Below are 24,844 nucleotides of genomic sequence, written 5' to 3'. Positions count from 1 at the left end.
CTAAATCTCCTCCTTTTACATAATCTAGAGAGTTTAAATGAATCTTACATTGTACAATAGAAAGAAGACTAACTTTAGGGTCAAAGTTCCAAGATTCAAATCCCACCTCTAATATTGTATAGATGACCTTGGGAAAATCACTTACTTTCACTGGAATGAAGTTTTATTGTCTGTAAAATGAAGGTGCTGATCTAGATCCATGTTGGATCTGGAGGATGCTGCTCCCCTCCCTTTCTCCATGTGGCTGAGGACATTTCTCACATGACCTGCCCCTCCGCCCAGCAGCCCAGTGGGAGTGCTTCCTCCCTTCCGTCTGGGGTAAGGAGGGGGGGTTGTCGTTCGGGCACTCAATTTCTAAAAGGTTCACTATCACTAGTCTAGATGGCTTCTGAGGTCACTTCTAATTCTAAATCTCTGATCATAGTTGCCCAGGCAGATGGGTAATCTAACTTGAGCTTGAGGGTCTTCTGATAAGACTAGTACTCTTTCTATTAAATATCCACAAAATAAGGAAATTATATGGTTTAGTGGAAAAGGAATTCGTCTTGGAGACAGTTCAAATCCAGCTAACTTCAAATGTTTTTTAACTGTGTGACCCTGAGTAATTCACAATCTCAGTTTTCTCACACATAAAAAGGGGGTAATAATAGCATTTACTTCCCACACGTCATTATGAGGATCAAAAGAGATAGACGGGGATATAAGACGTACTTAATAAAATCTTGTTCCCTTCCCTTCTTTCCCTTTCCCCTTTATAACCACAGATACATTCCCTGCACAACATCTCTAAACAAGTGGGAAGCTGACTACCTCCAGAGATGTGCATTTCTACTTTTGGAAAGCTTTAATTAAAAAAAAATCTTATCTTCTATCTCAGTGTCAACTGTCTTAGTATCAGCTAGGAAATCAATATTAAACGACTTGTCTAGAGTCACACAACCAAAAGAATCTGTGTTCAGATTTGAATGTAAATTCTCCCAACTCCAAGCCTAATCCTCTGTATATTGTGCTATCTAGCTGTCCCTAAAAACTTTATTTTTTAAGAAATGTCAACTTACATGGGCCATACCAGTAGCTTTCTCAGGTTCACTCGTTTCATTATGGGCACATGATTCTGCAAACCACTGGACATGATAGCGATTCACACTGGCATCTAAAATACATGATTTTAAAAAGGAATAGAGATATTTTAAGTATATATGTATCTGCAACCCTTAAAATTTCAGAGTAAGAAGAGGGAAAATAAAAATATTATAATGATCAACAAATTATACATAGGAGATAGTTGCAGAGCAGATGAGTTCAATTAGGTAAGTCTATAGATATAAACAATGTTAAATCTGTGGAAACTCAAATATTAATTAGGAAATGGTCCTTAGACAAAGAGGGACATAGCGATTCTTAGACTTTTTTGAGAGGAACTTTAATTGAGTTTGCCATTTTAAAAAGGATTTTCTTTTGTATTGTATCAATAAGATGTTCAATACACATATTTCTTTTTTTCTTTTTTTTTTTTAAACCCTTGTACTTCGGTGTATTATCTCATAGGTGGAAGATTGGTAAGGGTGGGCAATAGGGGTCAAGTGACTTGCCCAGGGTCACACAGCTGGGAAGTGTCTAAGGCCAGATTTGAACCTAGGACCTCCCTGTCTCTAGGCCTGACTCTCACTCCACTGAGCTACCCAGCTGCCCCTACATATTTCAATATACAAAGAACTGGGTGGAGAGGCAGAATCTGTGGTATGAGATACTGTGATGTCTTGTTATTTAGTTTTAAAAATATGTTAAATGCAACAGGTAGTAACAAACTGTTCTATTTTCCCTCACCTGCTTTTTTCTGTACATTTGAAAAAAGATTTTTTTGAAAAAGATTATTCACAATGACTGATTTTCACTTGCAAAACAAAAGGGTTCAATGAATCAATCACCATTAATTAAGAATCTACTATGTTCCAGACACTGTGCTAAGAATTGGGGTGACAAAAAAAAGCAAGATAGTCCCTGTCCTCAAGGAGTTGACACTCTAATGGGTTCAACATTAGGAAAATAATAAACATAATAAACCACATTAACCCCAACTGAAACCACATGATTATGTCAATAGTTGAAAGAAAAAAAAACTTTTGAAAAAGTATTATGCTCATTCATGCTAAAAAAGAAGCTTAAAAACTAAAGGTATATGAATTAATGAATGATTGTCTAATATTGTAAACATTATTGAAAAAACTATTATATTAAGCAAGTGTAACTCTCCTTCCCCTAGAGTGGAGGAAGCTTTTTCTAATCCCCTTTCTCCATAACAGTCCCACATGTACATTAATTTTTTTAATTTAATTTTTTTTTAAATTTTAAACCCTTAACTTCTGTGTATTGATTTATAGGTGGAAGATTGGTAAGGGTAGGCAATGGGGGAAAAGTGACTTGCCCAGGGTCATACAGCTGGGAAGTGTCTGAGGCCGGATTTGAACCTAGGACCTCCTGTCTCTAGGCCTGGCTCTCAATCCACTGAGCTACCCAGCTGTCCCCCACATGTACATTAAAAAAAAAAAGCACTGTGTTCTTAAGACAAAGAGGTGTTCTATTCACATTTTTACTAACCACCTACAAAATCTCAGGTGCCATGTTAGATTCTGTGGATAAAAAGTCAAAATTTAGATTTCCCTTTGCCACCAAGAAATGGAAATACTGATATACCCTCACTTGAAGGGGGTGATAGAACTAAATAAACAAAGATAATTTGAAGAAGAGAGAATTAGAAGCTGAACAAAACAATTGACAAACTTTAAATAACCCCCAGGCATATTACTAGGTATTGTGATACAAATGAATATAAAAATGAAACAAAATAATTATCGAGTCTTTTAAGAACCCTTAAAAACTCCACGAATTTAATGCTATCATAAGAAAAATAAGATGATTGTGAAAAGGTTTCTAGATTATAAACTTAAAAATTAATCATTCCATCATTTTATTTGTAGATGAGTACATGATAATTATCAGTAAGAAAACCATCCAGCCTCCTGCACTTGAGATATATTTATTATGTATATAAATTTATTTTCTTTATATAAATATTGTTATACTGATAGTAATAGACTAGCAATTGGAACAATTTGCTATTTGAAAATTTTCTTTCCATGCTGTGATAGGATCTTGCCTTTTGCTTTGCTTTCTTTGAACACCAAAGAAAGAAAATTCAGACAAGAAACTCATGATGCTGTCAGAAAATATGTTGTTAGTTTCTTGGGGTTATTAGTCATGCAACTATGTATGAGGGATGTGAAATTACACAGCTCTTATTGGTAATATACATATTGTCCTGACTAGATGCCAAGTGTTTGATTGCGAGTTTCCGGGGTAGAAATTCTTTGATGGCTTTAGGGATGTTCTAGCAAAGACTTGCTCTAAGCAGAAACAGAAAAGAAGGATCATAAATTGTACAAAACAAACAGTGTCTAAAGCTGGTGTCAATGGTGTTTAGTTAAAAGAGGAATTGCTTACTGGAAGTTTTTTAAAATGGCAGGCACAAAAGTTGTTAGTAAAGCATTTTCTATTTAAATGTTTTTAAAATGAACATGATCATTTGGAGCATAATCTTTTTATTTCTATTCTGTGAATACTCTAGGGTGATGAGTGGTCTTGTTTGTAGAGAATTTTCAGAAATATATGGTCAAGCATCAAATCGTGAAAAAGGGATATTTTTTATCACAAATTAAGCCTTAATTTACATCAGTGAAATCAAGTGCTTTTATGTTTTGGAGTATATGAGAAACAAAAAAGTAAACTATCATTCATCAAAGAATAAAAATGGCAGCTTTCATTCCTATTCCAGGTGACTTATGCAAGTCACTTATTTTTTTTAGACCTAAGTTTCTCCACTTGAGAAAAACAAGTCATTCTAAGCTAGCTACACAGAAGCCTTACTGATGAACCTGTGATTCTATAATAATGGATGCACTTAATGAGCCCCAAAGTATAATTTATTGAGTACGTATTCAGTTCCACATTCTCATACGTGGTCTTCAAAGATAAAGCTGGAAATGGGATTTTTAGTAGGCAATAATCCAAAGAGATCTCTTTACTTGTGATCTTTAACAAACAGATATTTCTCTGTTTAGAACGCTTTTGATAGGAGTTTTTCAAGCCAACAGATGGCTCTAAAAGTGACTCAGATGTTCTCTGTTTCAATTATTCTCTGCTTCCACGATTAATTTGGAATGTTTCTTATAGTAAAAGAATCAAGTACCTGTTCAACAATGATCTCATAATAATTCATTTGCTTGTTCATGCTGAACACATATGTGTGAAGTCCTGATAACTATTGTTAATAATAATAATAATAATAATAATAGCATTTTGTATTGTTTTCCAGTGAGTTTTTATCAAGTATTATCTCATTTTATTCTCACTAAAGCCTTAGGAAATAAGTACTATTGTTATTTCCCTTTTAGAGACAAGGAAATTAAGACAAATAGGTTGTGACTTGTCCCATTACATAGCTAATAAGTCTCTGAGGCCATATTTGAACTCGGGATCTTCTTGACTTCTAAGTCAATTGTTCCACCTCATTGACTCAAGATAACAAGTAAAATGCCTGAACTCTAAATTATTTGATGCTTGGCAATATCATTCTATAAAGAATCTACCAGGAGCAGATATGTGGTTCCGTGGATTAAGTGCCAAGCCTAGAAATGGCAGTTCTGGGTTCATATCTAGCCTCAGACATTTCCTAGCTGTAGGTCACTGTGCAAGTCACTAGTCGCAAAGTCTTTACCACTTCTCTGTGGATATACTTAGTATTGATTCCAAGACAGAAAGTAAAAGTTTAAAATTTTTTCTTATTCGCTTTTATTGAAAGAACACGGCTAAAATCAGTCATCATTCAGACAGCATTTAATACTCATTATGCACAGCACACTGCAGTGCCACAATTAGAATATGTATGGATTTATAATAGCATCGATGAGGAGACTACCTCCAACAAGCTCACAATTCATCATTATCTTCTCATTGTATGCCATTTGGGATAAATGTTAATAATTGTTAAAGTTTTTCCTTTAACATTTTTGACATGATCTAGATATTAATGAAGCTAGAGACTGCTCTTCAACTATCCTTCCTTCTTGCCATGTGACAAGTCATCCTGTTTTTTCCATCATGTACCCATCTAATGAAAACATATACACTATTTCTCCTGTATAACTTTTTGTCAGAAATACTTTACAGTACATTCACACCCACCAGGAGGATCACTATTTTTTTTTTTTGCGTAAAGCAAATTTTTATAAAGAAAAACACTATACCTTTGTATCTTAACTAGGCAAGAATCATAGGAGCTTTTTTATTTACCTCCATCCCAAACTGACCAACAGAGGAACCTACTCCACTTATGATCTGGGCTGTGGATATATAGGTATATCGTTCTTCTACTGTTTCTCAACTTTTAATAAGTGATAATTTCTATAATTTAACATCATATATTCCTTAATAAGATTTTGCAAAGGAGTTTCCATTTAAACCATTAAAATGTTTGCTGGATAAAGAGATTTCAAGGCTATTTTGGTACCCTAACTGAGAAAACTGATTTATTTTAGTTAATCTTCCTTAGAAAATAGATAGCTGTTTTGATGTTTGTTTGTTTTTTATCCATTTTCTATTCATATTCTATTTCTTCAGCTGTTGGGGTATAAAGAGTAAAGGATAAAGTCTAGGCTTTGAAGGAGACTGGGAAAAGGTTGAAATCAGACCAACTTAATAATATTGCATTATAATGAGGATAACATCACCTTAAGCTCATTCTTTCTTTCAAATAATAACAGGTATCAAATAAAAATCATTCTTATTAACAGAATGAATCATGCATCATATCAAAGGGTTTCAAACCCTTTGATAACTCAGAAAATTCTGGTAATATTTTAAAATCTTTTGTGGCTTTAAAAAGGAAGTTAAAATACTCAAACTTCAAGCTTTAGTACTTATAAATTGAATTAAGAGGAATTTTCTCTGCCAGATTGCCATACCTTAGTCTTAGCCTCAGAGATTTCTAAGACATGGAGTTCCCTAGATATTAAGCTTGATTTTTAAAAAAGAGTACACAATTTGGCATTTAGTCATTTTTTTCTCTTTGTTCCATTTCCTCTGTCTTTAGCTTAACTTAAGCTTGAACAAATTCCCCTAATCTTCTCTCAAGGCAAGTGTACTCCTACCTTTTTTGTCCCATTAGCTAAAATTACATGGGCAGTGAAATAAATGAAAATAGAATATTTTAAATATATTTTGTTTCCATGTGCTCATTGTCCAAGTGTACATGTTCTCTCTTTTAGATTATAAAGTCTATTACAACATGTCTCATATGAGCCAACTGAGAACATTTTGAATATTCTCTTTCCGATCTATATGCTCTATTGAAAACCATATTCCTTATGAACTATTTTAAACCTATCAGCCGGTCAGTCAATAAACATTTATGAAGTGCTTACTACTATGTGCCTGGCACTGTCATTTTCATCTTTTTTCAGAAATCCATATTTTTTATACAGATGAACAATTATTTTTTCTTTAAAGTATTTCCTTTTTGAAGTATATTTCTACTTCTGACTATACAAACTAGAGTTGTATAAATGGAATTATTTTATCATCTATGAATATGTATTTCCAAAATAAAATCTGACAATCTTTTAAAATATTCATAACTTGCAAAATATATGAAGATTTTCTCACATATTATATCATACAACAATTTCTATAAACCAAAATCATTTGGAAACAAATAAATTCTTGAAAGTTGAGAGTAGAAAAGAGTAGACATTCTGATAATAATTTTGACTTGGTGAGGAGGAGACACGATAGAACTGCTATGTCAACAAGGTTTAAAGATGCAAAATATGTTTAAAATAATAAATATGGAAATAAAATTTTCTCATTTAAAAGATAAAATGATATATTTAGCAAAGAAGTAGAGTTGGTTTTTAGCAAAATATTATGAGATCAATTAGAGAACCATTTAGTAATCTCCTATTAAAGCAAGATAAAATTTCATATTATAATGTACCAGATGCTATTTGTGAATTAGTTTCTGTATATAACTGAAATGCTTTCCTCAAATTAATTTTATGTAGAAAACTTTGTTTACAGTTAGCCATTTGCTACATTAAACATCAAAAAATTAAAGTAGTATACTTTGATTATGAAATTATTCCTTTTTATTGATTACTTATGAAGATTATAGTTAATTAACATTCTTTAGAACTATCAATGTTTTATGAACAAAAATATACTTACATAAAATCTTCATTTATTACACATAACTCTCAATAGAAATAACATGTAAGGAAATTATTCACTTGAAAAATTTTGTGGAAATGAAAGCTACAACAAAAACTTTATTATCTTCAATGGTTTAAAAAATTAAAGTGACAACATAGTACTTAATTATCATTAATTAAGTAATTAATTCATGTAGCATTGCCATTTTTGTTATATTGCCTCAACCTGTTTATGAGCAATTAATATTGCTACAAAACTCTAGGGCTGACACCACTGCTGGGTTTATACCTCAAAGAGATAGTAAGGGGGGGAAAAAAAACTTGTACAAAAATATTTATAGCTGTGCTCTTTGTGGTAGAAAAAACTGGAAAATGAGGGGGTGTCCATCGATTGGGGAATGGCTGAACAAATTGTGGTATCTGTTGGTGATGGAATACTATTGTGCTAAAAGAATAAAGAACTGGAGGAATTCCACGTGAACTGGAACGACCTCCAGGAATTGATACAAAGTGAAAGGAGTAGAACCAGGAGAACGTTATACACAAAGGCGGAAACATTCTGGTACAATCAAATGTAATGGAATTTCCTACTAGCAGCAATGTAATGACCTTGGATAATTCAGAGGAACTTCTGAGAAAGAATGCTGTCCATATCCAGAGAGAAAACTGTGGAAACAGAAATGCATTAGAAAAATATGTGATCAAGCACGTAATGGGATAGGGATATTATTGTGGTTTTGATGTTAAAAGGTCTCACGATTGCAGATAGGAATGACGCAGAAATAGTTTTTGAACAATGATACATGTATAAGCCAGTGAAACTGCTTGTTGGATACAGGAGAGGGGAGGAAAAGGAGGGACGGGGTGGAGAATCATGAATCATGTAACTATGGAAAATATTCTAAATAAAAAAAACACAAAATATCTAGGGCTATATTCATTTCCATAAAAAAATATTTTGTAGTTGTTTTTGAATAATACTTGTGTGTTTTGATAGGTAGAATACTGAATACCCAGGATTTTATAATTTCTTTAGTTATCATAAAGTGAATTTCTTTTTCTATCTCTTCCTGCTGGGTTTGTTGGTATTATATAGAAATGCTAATGATCTATATGGAGTTATTGTATATCTTGCAATTTTGTCGAAGTTATTGTTTCATTTAATTTTTAGTTGAACTAGGGTTCTCTGAGTAAAATATCTGCAAAAAGAATTTCGTTTTGTCTTTGCTGATTCTTATTTTCTTCATTTTTTGTAGCTATGATATTAGCACTATAACAAATGGTATATTTGCTTTACTTTTGCCAATTATACTGGGAAATCCTCTAATTTATCCCCATTAAATGGAATGTCAATCTTTCTTCAATCAATCAAATCTTTGTTTTAGATAGATATTATTAACCATGGTGAGAAAAGATATATTTATTCCTGTTTTTCTAGGTTGTTATTTTTAGTAAACTAACTTTCTGACTTAGAATCAATACTGTGTATTAGTTCCAAGGCAGAAGAGTTGTAAGGGCTATGTAATGGGAGTTAAGTGACTTGCCCAGGGTTACACAGCTGGAAAGTGTGTAAGGCCAGATTTGAATCCAGGAACTCTGGTCTCTGGGTCTGGCTCTCAATCCATTGAGCCACCTGGCTGCCCTTTTATAGTGTGTTTGGCAGAAAGAAATGTTGTCAAAATTAGAATATATTTTTATTGGTTTATTGTTTTGTTATCTGTCAGTGGAAAGAGTTCTGGATCAAGAGTTAGAAATACTAACTTCTAGTCTTAACTCTTATTAGTTATGCAGTCTTTAACAAGGCATATAACTTCATTTTCCTCATCAATGTTTAGCCCCCTATAAAATGGTGTAAGGAAAGTAATTAAAGAAAAGTAAATCTGAGTTCCTTTCTGACTCTAAAGTTCCAAGATTCTACATCGGAAGTGCCTTGAATGTCTGATTCTAAATCAAAAGTGGTCAGTATATTTCTATTACCATTATATGAATTTTCAGAACATAATTCCACTTTATATGATTCCAACTAGTTCTAAATTATTTTCTATACTAATGACACCTTTATTTTGTAGTCAGAAGACATATAAACTTGGCTTGAATATTTTATCTGCAATTTACCACATTTGCATGATCTTGGACAAAACACTTTGGTCTCAATTTAACCATCTGTAACAACACATAATGAAAGCATCATTTGGAAAAATAAGATAAAATGACAGGATTACCAAGAAAATTATTACTCTAATAAGACTGGATGGTTTCCAAGGTCCCTTCTATCTCTCAGCCTATGATCTATGGTAGTCTAGAGCTCTTTGTTAATAGACCAATTTATGAATATGAATGTAGGTATGTATAAAATTCCAAATATCACACTATTTGAGAAAATTGTCACGTGTCAAAATTCTCTGTTGTCATCTTGCCAATATATGAAGATAATATTTGCACATATTTTTGGAAGTCTGAAACGAGCTCAAATATTTTGTTTTAATGTTTCCTAATATCTACGATTATTACATTATATACTTTTTCAATAAGAAATGATGAGTTAAAAATAGAATAGAATATGTGAAACTGAAAATTCCTGCTTTTCACATGCATCCAAAATAAATTATGGAGAACCTTCACTGGTGAGTTTGCTGTTGACACATTGCTCCTTTTTGTGGAAACCACAAATAATATTAGATATTCTTCTACATAGTAATAATCCACTGAATAGTTTAAGTTCATAGTTTAAGTAATATAAGTGCAGCATAACTATAGAATTATATTTTTATTTATGGCTTATACATGAAATTTCCTGATGAATTCCTCTTTAGACCATGGAAAACAAGACATGCCTCCACAAAAACAGTCATCAATTTTGGTTTATAACTGGAGTTCTTGAGTTATTGGAGGAAACAGGTTCAAACCTGTTTTATGTACAAATGTTTTTATGCACAAATTTCAGAACAAGTTTGCATATACACTTCTAACCATAACTGATATATAGATAGAATACACTGTAACATGCATTGTTGCACAACCACCAAAAACTTTGCCTGTTGTGATAGTAATAGTAAATATTTGGTGATCTTATGGTGAAAATGTACCATAGGATGTTATAAATCTGGTGTCCACATAAACCATATGTCAGAATTTTCTAGACCTAAGAACTCCAAGTTTAAAAACCCTACTCCTTCCAGAAAATAATCCACAGATAAAAACAAGGCCATGATAAAGAATATGCTTTGATAATATATTAAATGCCACAGTGCTTAGCAGCATTTATATAATACACGTGGAAAAATCAAATTTACTAGATGTCTTCAATATAGTTTGAAGAACAGTAAGTTGAAAATGCATTTTAATGAATTTTGAGGAAAAGGAAAGTTAAATAAGTATACACAACAATAGCCTGCTTCCTAAAATACATGTTTTTAAGGTGCCTCAGAATATTTTCAAGGACAAGTTTTCATCATTTGCAAAAGTACACTTGAATAAAATTCTCATTTTAAAATAGGTAATAATCAACTTTGTTTTTTCCATTAAAGCAGTCATGAAGGAAGTAATTTAATTGAAATTTCGAACATATTTAGCTGTCATTGATTTTGGTATTGGAGGAGCCCATGACGGGAAAAAAAACCCAATAGATACTAAATTGGGTAAAGAGTACAAACATATACAAACCTTGAAACAACTTCAGTGTAATATATCATTCAATGAAATAGACTTTGGTAAAAGTAAAATGAAATGACAGGCCCACCATGAAAATGAAAACTATGACAAGGCTGACTCAAGGAAGAAGATGGTTTATATTATTGATTTATATGTGAAGCAGATGACAATAAGATTTTTTTAAAAACCCTCAAAGACTTTAAACTAGACCAAATTAAATTATTCACATTAGATATGCATGCTACCATCTATCTTTCAAGAAAGAGATGAGTTAAAAAGGAATTTGCTTAATTAAAACAAAAAAGAGTATTTTGTGCATGAAATGTGTAGAATTACATATATATACATAATATGCACAAGCATTTATGAGAATATAGCCAAGATCTTTGAGCGTTATAAGATTAATATTGATTAGCTAAGATCTATGGATTTCTTTCTAAAAGAAAAGTTGACTATGATAAACTGATGTAGTCTAATAAGAATTGGAAATGTTCAGTATACATTTGCATTTATTTTGGCTTCTCATTAATACACAAAATATGGATTCTTCTTAAGCTGAAATATTAAATATTAAAACCTCCTATAAACATTTTTGGAGAATATATGAAAAGAACACCTTTGAAAAAGAATTATTGCAATGCTCTATTAAAGTAGATAGTATCAAGGTGTTAGAAGTCACTTTTATTGCTGCACAGAATCAAAGGATTAAAGGGAAATTAGGAGATCATTTGTTCTCACCCCATACCTTTAGGCAGTCTTTCTACTTAAGTAATGTCCCTCCAATAAATTTAAAAATAAGTCAAGTAAATGAAATTATATGCCTTCTTTTCATAATTCAATTTAACTTTCACTACCTTCATTCTCATACATTCTGATTTCAGAATGTAGACTGAGGACTTTCTTTACATTACACCATGCTAAAGATGTTCTAAGGGTATATTCTGTGCTGTTATATTATGTCCTTCTAGCCTGAATATTTTGTCCATTTTACTATAAGTAATAAAGAAATATTTTAAACCAAACAGGTTACTTCATTGATTTACTAACACAAACATCCATTTATTCCTTAACAAAATCTGTCAGTTGTTGTTTCAGCCATACTAGTCCAATGAATCTGAAAAAAAATCTCTCAGATTACTTTTTTGCTTCCATGAATCATTTAGCTAGTTTTGTGGGTCCCCACAAAGTAACATCTGCTCTACACTTTCATCTTTCATTGGAATCACAGATATATAAAACTTCAGAAGAGGCAAAAACTCTGAGTAAGAGTATTGTAATCTTATGATAGCCATGATGATATTTTTGATAAAAACACAATACTCTACCATATGACATGAAAATGAATAACCAGTTCTTTAAATACATTTTCAAATAAACAGAGGCCTAAAGAACTAAAACATTCTGTTATTTTCTAATTACATACTAACAATGGTATGAATTTTGCCCAGATGGCTGTACATCATTTTGTTTAAAAAACTGGAACATTTTATATAATTCTAATAGGAAAATATTAGCTGTTTTTTGGAGAGTTCATTAAAGACAGAATAAAATATAACAAAATATATTGTGTAAATCTAGTCATGTGTCAAATTCTAACTTATTTCACTTCCTCTGACAACTTTAACTAGAATAGTCAACTGCTTGTTTTGTTTCTGTTACATTACTCAGCACTCCAAATTACTTAATTTCATCAATGATTTAGTATTAGATTGTGGCTTAAAATGTAATAAGACATTTGTATGGTAGAAAAAAACAGAGATACATAGATTCAAATGATTCTAAGAATATGAAAACAATAAAAAAGAAAACCTTCGTCAGAAACTTTACTGTTGAAGTACAAAAGAATCCAATAGATTATAGAAAAAAAGTTTGACACTTGGAGATTTTAATCGTTCACTTATTCATTCACCATAAAGCTATAAAATTTCTACTGCCTTTCGAGTAACATTAGAAAATGCAATAGACATAAAGTTTAAATAAGACACTACCCAGGACCTCATTAATTAGCTTACACTTTGATAGGAAGGTTATGGTATTAATTCATCAATACAATAATAATATATGTTATAATTCACATAATAAATGTATTAAAGCTTCAAAATAAAATACTTTATATGATTCAAGGGAAGTTATTAATCTTTTTACTGACTGTGAGATATCAGGAAGGCTTTGTGAGGAATTTCCATGTAATTTGTGTTTTCAAAAATGGATGGGAATTCATCAGGTTAAAAAGAAAAGAAAAAAAATTCCAACTATTAAAAACAGATGAAGGGAGAGGGTGAAGAAAAGATGATGGAATAAAGCAGGAACTCCCAAAGCAATCCCAAATTTGTCTCTAAACAACTATTTTAAAATACATCAAAACAAATTCTGATGCAGCAAAACCAACAAAAGATTAGAATGAAATAATTGTCCTAGCTCAAGACAATTTAGAAGCTCAGTCAAAAAGATCTGTCTCACTGGGGTAAGAAAGGAGCATAGTTCAGCACAAGCAGAGCCTAGGCAAGTCATCAGCAAGCCTCACTCCAACAAACCAGGCAAGCTGGCCTCCACAATTCTCAGCATAGACCTAAAAGAAGCCATTCCCATTCAACTCTTATAGCCTCCTGCACAAACCAGCAGCCAGGATCCCACATAACCTGGTACAAGAAGTTTGTGACAGTGCCCCCTTTATACCAGGAACAGAGCTCAACTTTAGCACTGGAAAATGAGCAAAACAAAACAAAACAAAAAAACTATATTACTAAGATGATGGGGATGACCAACACAGAAATTCAGAAAAGGACAATGATATCAAAACAGTTAAATGCAAAGCTACAACAAAAAATGTGAATTGATATCTAGCCCAAAAAGAAATCCTGGAACAGTTCATAAAAGGATTATAAAAATCCAATAATAGAGATAGATGAAAAATAGGGAAGAAAAATGAGAGTAATGAAAGAGAATCATGAAAAAATTGTCAATAGATTTTTAAAGGAAGCAAAAAACATAGAAAAAGATATGCAAAAATTTACTGATGCAAACAACTTCCTAAAATTTTTATGTAGGCAAGGGAAATGAATGACTCCATGAGATATCAAGAAATAGTAAAACAAAATCAAAAGGATAAAAAATTGTGAAAATTGTGAAATATCTCACTGGAAAATTAACAGGCATAAAAAACAGATTTGGGAGAGAGAAATTTAAGAATTATTAGGCTACCTGAAACCAATGGTCTAAAAATCAGCCTTGACATCAAATTACAAGAAATTATTTAGGTAAACTTCCCTGATATTCTTGAATTAGAGGGAAGAAAGAGAAATGGAAATAATATACTGATCAACTCATAAAAGAGATCTCTAGATGAAAACTCTCGGGAATATTATAACCAAATTCCAAATCATGGAGTAAATATTGCAAGCAGACAAAAAGAAAGAATATAAATATCATGGAGCAATAGTCAGGATTACACAGGATTTACCAGCTTCTACTTTAAAGAATCAGAGAGCTTGGAATATGACATTCTGGAATGCAAAGGAGCCAGGGTTTCAAACAAGAACCACCTACCCAGTAAAAATGAATATAATCCTTCAAGGAAAAATGGGTAATTAATTAAACAGAGGAGTTTCAAGTATTCCTGATGAAAAGATCAGAGTTAAATAGAAAAATTGTCAAATATAAGACTCAAGAGAAGCATAAAATAAGGTAAACAGGAAAAAAGAAAAGATAAGGTTAAACTGTTTATATTTTATATATAGAAGACCATACTTGTAACTCTTAAGAACTTTATCACTATTAGAGCATTTAGAAGGAATTCATATAGATGGGGTCATGGGAGTAAGGTGAACATGACAGGATAATATTTACCCCTAAAAATATAAGAAGTGAGAAAGGGAATTGCACTTGGGGAAGATAGGAAGGGAGACAGAATGGGGTAAATTATGTCACATGAAAACACATGAAAGAGCTATTATATAGATTGTAGATAATGGAAGATATTGGAGTAGGGCATGAAGCTTTTATACCCTCCTAATACCCCTGACAAACAACCAAAAATGACTCCACAAAATCAAAGCTAAAAGCAGCAAAAACAGACAGAATTCAAGAGTGAAGCTGAATAGCCTGGAAAAAATAGGGAGAAAAAATTTTTACTTCCCTGGGCTCAGATCTACTGCCATAGGCCTAGGAACCAGTAATAGAGCAAATAGTTGAGTGAACAAGGTACCCCTGAAGGCAGTATTAGCAACCTCATCTCATTTGCTGAGCCTCAGAGATTTACCCCCAAGGATACCACTAGAAACCTCAGATGGAAGGCCCTGGGAGAAGCTGTAGCTGCTGTGGCTATGGCTCCAGAGAACCTCCTCTGGCCCACAAATTGGGATTGAAGGAGTGGACAGTGTAGTGTCTGAAGATGGTAAGTCTTGAGAGCAGGAGCTCAAACTTCATTGCTAGCAAATGAGGAACTTCAAAAGTCCGGAGAAGATGGACAAGACATCACTCTCATCCAGGTTGCAGCAGTAGGAGAGGAAGAGAGTATGCACCAGTGAGTGTGGTTGCAGAGGGACTTGTCTCCTTGTCAGTTGTGGTCACTCCCAGGAGAGTCAAGAACCCAGCTGCTGTCACAGTTTGAGGCAGACTGGCTGATTGCACTAGCAGTGGCAGAAACTGTTTACAGGCTACAGATTGGAACAACTGAGGTCAATCATACACTGGGGCTTGAGTAGGACATGAGATTACATCAAATCTCAGACTATAAAAACTGGAAAAACTAAATTGGACCCAGGTAAAAACAAATTCACACAAAAATCCTGAAACTGGAAGTAACATAGTCCAGCACAATAGGAATCACAGGAGTCCATTAAAAAACCAATAACTAAATCTATTGACTTGGCTACTAAAATTAAAAGAAAAAATAAAAATGAGCAAGCAAAAGAGAAAGAATCTAAGAATTGATAGTTATTATGGGAATAGAGAAGACTTTGACTCAATCTCAGACAGTGAAGTAAAAACCTCAAAAACAGAAAAGAAATAAAATAAATGTTCATAAGCTAAAAAAAAAGCTTTTGGAAGAGCTTTAAAAAGATCTTAAAATCTTTTAGGGGCAGCTGGGTAGCTCAGTGGATTGAGAGCCAGGCCTACAGATGGGAGGTCCTAGGTTCAAATCCGGCCTCAGACACTTCCCAGCTGTGTGACCCTGGGCAAGTCACTTGACCCCCATTGCCGACACTTACCACTCTTCCACATAGGAGCCAATACACAGAAGTTAAGGGTTAAAAAAAAAAAGAAAAAAAAAGATCTTAAAATCCAAATAAGAATGGTGGAGGAAAAATTAGAAAGAAAAATAAGAGTAATGCAAGAAAATCGAGAAAATTATGAAAGATCACCCAAATGACAAAAGAGATGCAGAAACTGACAGAAGAAAATACTATATTAATAAATAGAATTGGACAAGAGGAAGCTAACAATTTCCTTGGACAACTAGTGTGAAAGGGGATTTTTATTCCCTTTGTCTATATTAAGTTAATCAATCAAGAACTAAAAGTATCCCCACTTAATACTTAGTAAGTCACTAACAAAGATAGTTCACTCCCTAACAGACCACAAGCACTGCCTCCTCCCCCACCATGGGCAGTGCTAGGCAAATTGAAAGGCTGTGATTGATTCCTGAGATGGGATGAGGACAGCTGATAGTTGGAGAAAACTGTATATAAGCAGGAACCTGAGAGAGATTCAGGGTCTTCTTTCTTGCCTCTTCATTCTTGGAAACTTTTAGCCTCTGCAGCATGAGCTCTGGTGGGATTCTTAGCGGTCTTGGCCTCCTGTGCACTGAAGGTTCTTGGGGGGGCTTTCAGCATCTTTTGATTCTTTGGATTTTGGTTTCCTGATTCATACTTTGGATTCTGGTGAAGATTCAGCTTCCTGCATTGGAGACTCGGCTGAAGAAGGGAACTTAATCAGGTGAGACTCTTGCCTCCTTGGCATGAGAGATTGCCCTTTGAGGCTCAGCCTATTGGTGTCCAGTTTTTAATTATTGGAACACCCTGACTGGAGACAGTCTCATGGAAAAGTGAGATTCAGATTCGCATTCTTGGTCTAGAGGTACTAGGATTAGGACTTAGGGTATTTTTAGTTAGGTGATATTTTCTAACTCCTTCCTATATTTCCTACTTTAATATCACTACGTTGCTGTAAATAAAGCTACTAAATAGCCTATGGTTTAACTTTAATTTTTATAAATGGTGACCACAACAGTTTTTAAAGATTATTATATTTGTCAAACCCATTTTTAACCCTTACACTAGAAATCACAAAGCAAAATCAAAAGAAAGAAATAATATAAGAGAATATGAATCATCTTATCATAAAAATAACTGACCTGGAAAATAGAGAGATAATCTGAGAATAATTAGACTCTTAGAAATTTTTTATCATAAAAAGAGGTTAGACACCATATTCCAAGAAATCATTCAAGGAAATCTGTCCAAAAATTCTAGAAAGAGAAGGTAAAATAGAAATTGAAAGAATCCACCAATCATTACTCAATGAGACTCCAAAGTGAAAATGCACAAGAACATCATTGCTAAGTTAAGTAGCTCCTAGGTTAAGAAAAATACTACAGGCAGGAAGAAAAAAGCAAATAATTTCATTATTATTATGGAACTGCCACTGAGAAAGGAGGAAGGGGAAGGATGGTGGGTAGTACTAGAGCCCTACTCTCATCAGTCCTGGGATAGAGAACAATATACACAATTACAAGGGTAAAATTTTTCATAATGTACCAAAAGCAGGAGGTAAGGAGGATAGAATAAAGGTAGAATTGAGGAGGGAGTACATATCAAGAGTAGGGGATAGGTGAAGGGATAGGGAGAGACTCTGGAAAAATGGAGGGATTTTTAGAATCAAACTCTTATCAAGAAGTAGTAGATCGTAGATGTGGGATAAGGGAGGGATTTTTGGAAAGGTGAATAAAATAAGAATTAAAGATAAGGGGGAAGGGAAAAAGGAGGGACTTGTTTGAATATACATCTATGAAAGGTATGTTTTTTGAAAGAAACAGTAATGCTATACTGTGTGATAGCATCCAAATAGAGATTTCAAAGACCAATAATTAAGCATATTGCACAGAATTATTTCTTTCTCCAAATAAATAAACTTTATTTTAGCATATCTATAGAGAATATGACTACATTATAACTTCAAAGAGTTTTTTAGGCCAACATATACATTTATTAAGCACCTTAATTGCATCTAAATGTTGCTCCTTTTAATTTAAAACTACATTAGAAAACATTCTCTGAGAATTAAATGGGTCAGAGATTCAGATTGGGCATGATTAATGATAGCTCAGTTACCAGATCACTTTTAGCTTTTTTGAATTTGTAAAACAAGTCATTGATGACTAATGGTTGCTGGATGCCCAGTGTTAAATTAGCTCATCATCTCATTCTCCTCCTTAGTAGCCTGGTACTGTCTAAGATGCTAAAAATATGAACAGAATTGGACAAAGTTCAGGAGAGAAGGCAGAGACTGAATTATTGCCAAAAAATAAGGTCATTTCTTTGCTTTCAGAACTGTTTTTCTATTGTTGAGGCTAATAATCTTCTAGTGTAAAGCTAATGTGAGAATTAAAGTTATGATGTTATTTGTGAGCAATCAACCATAAAAATGTTAGGTCCTATAACATTTCTACAAATTTTCTTAAACTGTAAGAAAAGAAATTATAAGGTGCTAATAAAAATCATTGCTATTTTAAACATTTGAATCAGATTTTAGATTATTTGATGTATCTTTTAATTAATTAGATGGATATTTTTAGTCTGCTTTAACAAAATCTATTTTCTTTATTAGCATGCATTTAAATAATTCTGTGTGGGATATAGATTACATCACTAAACTGAAACAGTGTCTAACAACTTGCTTCAGTAATGCAATGAAGGTTAATCTCTTTTTAACATCCAAATCTAATTAGATACTTAACTTTTATGTTATTTGCATTGCAGACTGAAAGATTAAAATGTTAGTACTTCTTTAATTCTTGAAGTAGGGTTGGAGAACAAACATACGCAAAATAGGTCCCAGAAAAAATGATATAAGCAAAGCTCAATTCCCTCCCAAAATACATGTAAACTAGTTACCTTATTTCCCTTGGTTCTCTACTCAAGGTCCAGATTTTACCTGATCTCTGCCTCTTTCATAGCTTATCAGTTCTGTGTTTTAATATATTTAAATCTCATTAGGCAACTAAACAAACTACAAAAACAGAGATCCAGGTTTTTATTTCATTATAGCATTCTTACATAGAGCAAATGTTTGACACATAATTACTAAATGCATAACTTCTACAAAATAGCAATAGGTAATATATTATAACAGTTTCCTTTTAACACGTTTACAAAATAAATTTTTATTCTCACAAGTGTCTAAGAAGCCTTATGTCCAAGTCACTAAAGACACCAGAATTCAGAGAGCTTGATATGATAGTTTCTGTTAATGGAAGAGGGCCCAACATTGATCAAATTACACAACAAAAACATGGTTTTACATAGAAATTGACTAAACATATAACACTGAGTCAAAGTTAATAATGTCAAGATCAAATAAGAGATAGAACCAAAATTCATTCTTTGAAGAGCTAGACTTCACATCTATTTAAAAAGTTTAGTTATATTATGTGTTTAATACAGTGAATGATTATTGAGGTATTGCTGATATGTGAAAATCATTGTGCTGTACAGTAACAAGGATTTTAAAATTGTCTCTCCTTTCGGAACTTATAATTTAATAAAAAAAGGCAAGTAATTAAATATTTACTTGGTTGCAGCAAATAAGATAGATACTGATAGATAAAAAAGAGATAGATACATTTAGAAAGTTGTATAGTGCTACGGGGAAGAATAGATAATACAATTTAGAAAAGAGCTGTCATGAAAGTTTCTCGAAGAATGTGTATTTTGTAGTTAACTTTGATAGACAGGTAGAATTTTGTAAGTTGGAGATTGTTAGTAAGGTGCTCATTCTAGTGGAATTAACATCATAAGCAAAGACAGAGGTGTGAAAGTAAAGGATGTTCTTATACAAGGGTTATATGAATATAGGACATGTGAAGGAAAGTAGTGAACAGTGAAGCAAAAAATTTAAACTGGTGCTAGAATACAGAGGGACTTGAAGGGAAGGAAAAATATGAACATTATCTAATAATCAATGGGAAGTATTTGAATGTATATGAGCAAAGGAAGGTTTTAAACACCGTTTTAGGAAGATTACTGTAAAGTGGATTAGAGATGAAAGAAGGGCTGGAATTGCGACTCCCATTTATTTTATTACCATTTTTTTCATAGATTGTTATTCTGGTTTGTCAAACAATATTCCACATACCTTCATTCTTTTTCCAGTATACTTTGACCTGAAGCATGTTGTCCTGGTAGAAAGGGGCTCCAATTTCCAGCAGGCGAGTTGGTCTCCTTCTTTGAAAAGGGGGAAGTATTTCAGTGATTCCTTTTCTAGTTTTTCCAAGATGATCTTCTACAATGAAGCACACAAAGTACAAGATCCCAGTTTATTTGATGGAATATGTATTTGTGTATGTAGTGTCTAGATAACACATTTCATCATTCAATTGAAACTGCTCTCACAGTAGTTATCAACAATCTTTTAATTGTCAAATTTAATGCTTTAAAAAATACCCATCCTCACTGTAGTCTTTGGCATTGTCAGTCACCCTTTTTTTCTTGATATTCTCTTTTCTCTAGGTTTTCAGGTTACTACTCATGGCTTGTTTTCCTTCTACCTAATTGATGAACTTTCTCAGTTTTCTTCACAGTTTCAATCCAGGTCACTCAGGGACCTATCCTAGGCTTTCTACTGTTCCCCATTATATTATTTACTTTGATGGATTTAATTATATTATCTATGATGATTTTCTCAAATTGAATTATATGGCCATAATTTCTTTACTGTTCTCTAATCTTGCATTAGAAATCTCCAACTGTATATAGCACAGACATCTTAAACCCTACATTTCTATTTTTAGAACTCAGAACCTTTCTTGACAAACCTTCCTCCATTCCAAACTTGCTTTTTACTGCTGAGGGCACCACCATTCTCACAGTTTTCCAGTCTTGAAACCTAAGTATCTTTCTGATGTCCTCACTCACTCTCACCCTCCTTCTCCATTTCTATTCTGTTCCTAAACTCTATTGATTTTACCCTTGTAACATCTCTCAAATACTTTTCTCATCAGACACTGCCAGCGTCCTGGCATAAAACTTTAACTTCTAACATCCAGACTATTGCAATAACTTGCCGGACAATCTGTCTAGATCCCAATCCAGCCTAGGAAAATCTAAAGTATAAATTCAACCATGTCACCCTCATACTCATTAGAAAACAATGGCTCTCCTTCATTGCCAGGATCAAATATAAAATCCTCTGGTATTCAAATTCTTTTATAGCATAGCCCCTTCCCAACTTTTTCAGTTTCCTTAAGCCTTACTCACCCAATATACTCTGGGATACAGTGACTCCTTCCTCCTTCTATTCCTCACACAAGATACTACATCTCCTGATTCCAGGCATTTTCACTGGCTATACTCTAGGCCTGGAATATTCCCCCTCCTTCTCTTGTCCAGACTTTCCTGGCTTCCTTCAAATCACAGCTAAAGCCATTTCCTCTCTCTCTTAATTCTGGTGTCTTCCCTCTACTAAGGGAATATTTCCTATTTATCCTGTATATAGTTTATACATAACTATATACACACTGTTTGTAGTATTAATTGTGAGTTGCTTGGCAACAAAGACTCTTTTTTGCCAGGAAGGTTATGCCATGGATGAAGAGCTGGCCATGGAGTCAAAAAGACATCTTCCTAAGTTCAAATCTGGCCTCAGGCACTTATAAGACAGAGCACCCTGGGCAAGTCACTTAACTCTATTTGCCTCAGCTTTCTCATCTTTCAAATGAGCTAGAGAATAAAATGACAAAGCAGTATGTTTGCAAAGAAAACCATAAATGAGGTTGCAAGGGGCTGAATTCAACTGAACAGGTATCCTTATCTCAATGTTTGGTACATAGCAGACACTTTATAAATGTTTACTGACTAATATATATATACATATATGGATGTGTTTATGCATTTAGGTATGTAGATATACATTCATGAAGCATTACTTCCCTATCTAACCTACTGATCCATTTATTTAATCAATCAGCTAGACTGATCACAGGATTCTTAGAGATTTTTTAAAAAAAATAAATGCAGAGGGGGCAGCTGGGTAGCTCAGTGGAGTGAGAGTCAGGCCTAGAGACAGGAGGTCCTAGGTTCAAACCCGGCCTCAGCCACTTCCCAGCTGTGTGACCCTGGGCAAGTCACTTGACCCCCATTGCCCACCCTTACCAATCTTCCACCTATGAGACAATACACCAAAGTACAAGGGTTAAAAATATTAAAAAAAATAAAAAATAAAAAAATAAATAAATGCAGATCTTCTACTCACATAATCTGTTTTGTAATTTTGGAAGAGAACAAATAATAGTATGCTGCTTAAGTACATAAATGAATAATTTTAATAAAACAGTAATGGGTAAGTCACATAAATTATTATAAAATACTTATCAAAGACAAAATGACATTTTGTCTGCTTCATTGTAAGCACTTACAAAATTTGCCAACTTCATCTCCCCAAAAGGAAATATTGTCTTCAAATCTGTCAAAATAGTAGCACCAAATCCAAACTAAATCATCACCATTTACTTCTAAATCAGCAGATGTCAGGTCCAATCATAATATTTAACAAATCTGTATGGTGTTTAAGCATATGATTGACATTCCATATTTCAGGGGAAAATAAAGTAAAAGTGTAAAGTATTTATATATTCACCCAATCTATGAGAGGAAATATTGAATGGGATGAAAGGCAATGTGAATAATGTATTGAATTTCGAATTGGACTATCTGTGGTATAGACAAGGGCAGTAGTTAGGGGCAAGTAACTTTAAATTTCATCATAAAACTTTGGACACAAAACCACTTATATTCACTTCGTGCAACATGACAAAATTGTTTGGTGAAGTGAACCATATGGAGAGTACGATTATTATTCCCTAGATCAGTGTTCTCTAACCCAGACTACATTGTTAGGCCAATAATGTACCTAAGTTCTCTACTAAGGATTGCTTGTCTTCTACTCCTCAAAATAATAGAATAGAATTCAGAGGCTCCTCTTTAACCTACATCATCAATGTTATCTTCTAGAATCCAGAATCATAACTTTTCATAACTCACTTCAAAGTTCAAAGATTCATTCTCAGGCAGTGGAAAACAAGACAAGTAAATATGGAAGAGGACTGTAATTACTCTAACCATTTCAGAGCATCTCTAACTTTCCTTTAAAATCCAAGTAGGGTTCTGGAGAGTTTTTTTTTTCTATGAATTGACTTATACACACACACAAACATATATGCATACATGCATATATATGATGTATGTATGCATACTTTTTATTAACCAACAAACCCATATATTCATATATTTGTACACATATATCTCTCTATATGTATATATATATGTATATATATATCAAAAATTTGTGACATGAAATAATTCACTAATGGCTAAATAAGAGATGTTATTGTTATTCTTTACTAATGAATTTTACTTTTCAAACTATTTTTGGCCTTGTGGTCCAATCCTCTGTGTTAACAATACCGCTAAAGATCAATATTAAAATATCTCTAAATACTAATCTAGATCAGAAAAAATATAGAATTGGAAAGATATCAGTTGGAAATATTATTCCTAATACTTTCCAAGTATATACTGTAAATAAAGAATAGATTAGATCCCTTCTCATGACTCCTTTCCAGTTCTTGAATTATATGATTCTAACTCTATAAATCTTCTCTATTCATAGGAAAAAGTAGAAAATAGGTTAATATTCATTCCTGCCAAGCTTTACAGAGGGACAGATTCTGTAATAGCCTACACATTTTCTTGATCACAAGAAAGATTATGTATTTGAAATGCTGGACCACCACGTATTTTGTTTCCAAAGGCCTAAAACTTGATTTCATTTTACATTGTGAAATACTGAAAGGATTGCATGTGTACCATACTTCTTAAATTATGAGCTTGTAGAATATTCAGGATCCATGATGTAACTATAAAAATGTGTTATTTCTAAGTTCACTCCAAATCTAAGTCTGTCAAACTTTGAAATATCCTGCTTGAAATTTAAAAAAAATTAATTAAAAATTACTTCTCTGAATAAGTTATATTTCTCCCTTGCTTTGAGGGGGCACTTTTTATCAGTTCCCACAAAAAGAAAACTGTATTTTGTGTAGAGGTATTTATCATTAAAATACAGTTGCCTGCAGCCTTGGAAGTAATATAACTCAAAAAGTAATTCATATTATGGCATTTACTACTCTTCCTCCCTATAAAATATAATTTCCCTTGCTTACACTATAAAGTTGTAATTATTCTTTTGTTTTAGTAGTTCTGTGATGAAATATGTCATGTTCTTATAAAAGCAGCATCCTATATTTATGAGATCATATAAAAAGCATTCAGATATAAAATATCAGTAAACAGAAAACTGTATTCTACATAGTGTTTAGCAAAACCAATCTCTTTTTTATAGGACTTACCTGGTGAGAAACAGACAATACAAGTAACCGCAGGTGTTTTGTACCATTTCTCATTTTTCCTAAGTCTTTCATTACCTAACTACAAATGCTTAACAAGAACAATGCCAGAATCAATGGTTTGCAAGAAGCTTTTCATAGGTCAGTAATTTCATGGCTGCCCCACCCAAATGGAATTAAAAGCTGTCCTGTTTAAATACCCATTTGAATTCCCCAAGTCTTAAAATAAGTATTTTTATTAATGACTCCATAGCCTTGGATGAATACCCACTAAATATATATATATATATATATATATATATATATATAT

At 32.9% G+C, this 24,844-nt stretch overlaps 1 protein-coding gene across 1 annotated transcript in view; it reads right to left on the bottom strand.

Annotated features, from left to right (window-relative positions):
• ANOS1 (anosmin 1) overlaps positions 1-24,844 on the bottom strand; it is a 246,054-nt gene that overhangs the window by 5,519 nt on the left and 215,691 nt on the right. Inside the window, exons 9-10 of the mRNA XM_044666979.1 lie at positions 20,271-20,417; positions 1,059-1,153 (exon numbers count right to left, since the gene is read on the bottom strand). Of these exons, the coding sequence (XP_044522914.1) occupies positions 1,059-1,153; positions 20,271-20,417 (242 nt within the window). The remainder of the gene's footprint in view (positions 1-1,058; positions 1,154-20,270; positions 20,418-24,844) is intronic.

The sequence above is a fragment of the Gracilinanus agilis genome, chromosome 3 (assembly GCF_016433145.1).
Source record: "Gracilinanus agilis isolate LMUSP501 chromosome 3, AgileGrace, whole genome shotgun sequence".
Classification (NCBI taxonomy): domain Eukaryota; kingdom Metazoa; phylum Chordata; class Mammalia; order Didelphimorphia; family Didelphidae; genus Gracilinanus; species Gracilinanus agilis.
Note: the sequence above shows the minus strand (reverse complement) of the source record. Positions and strands in the feature narration are given on the sequence as shown.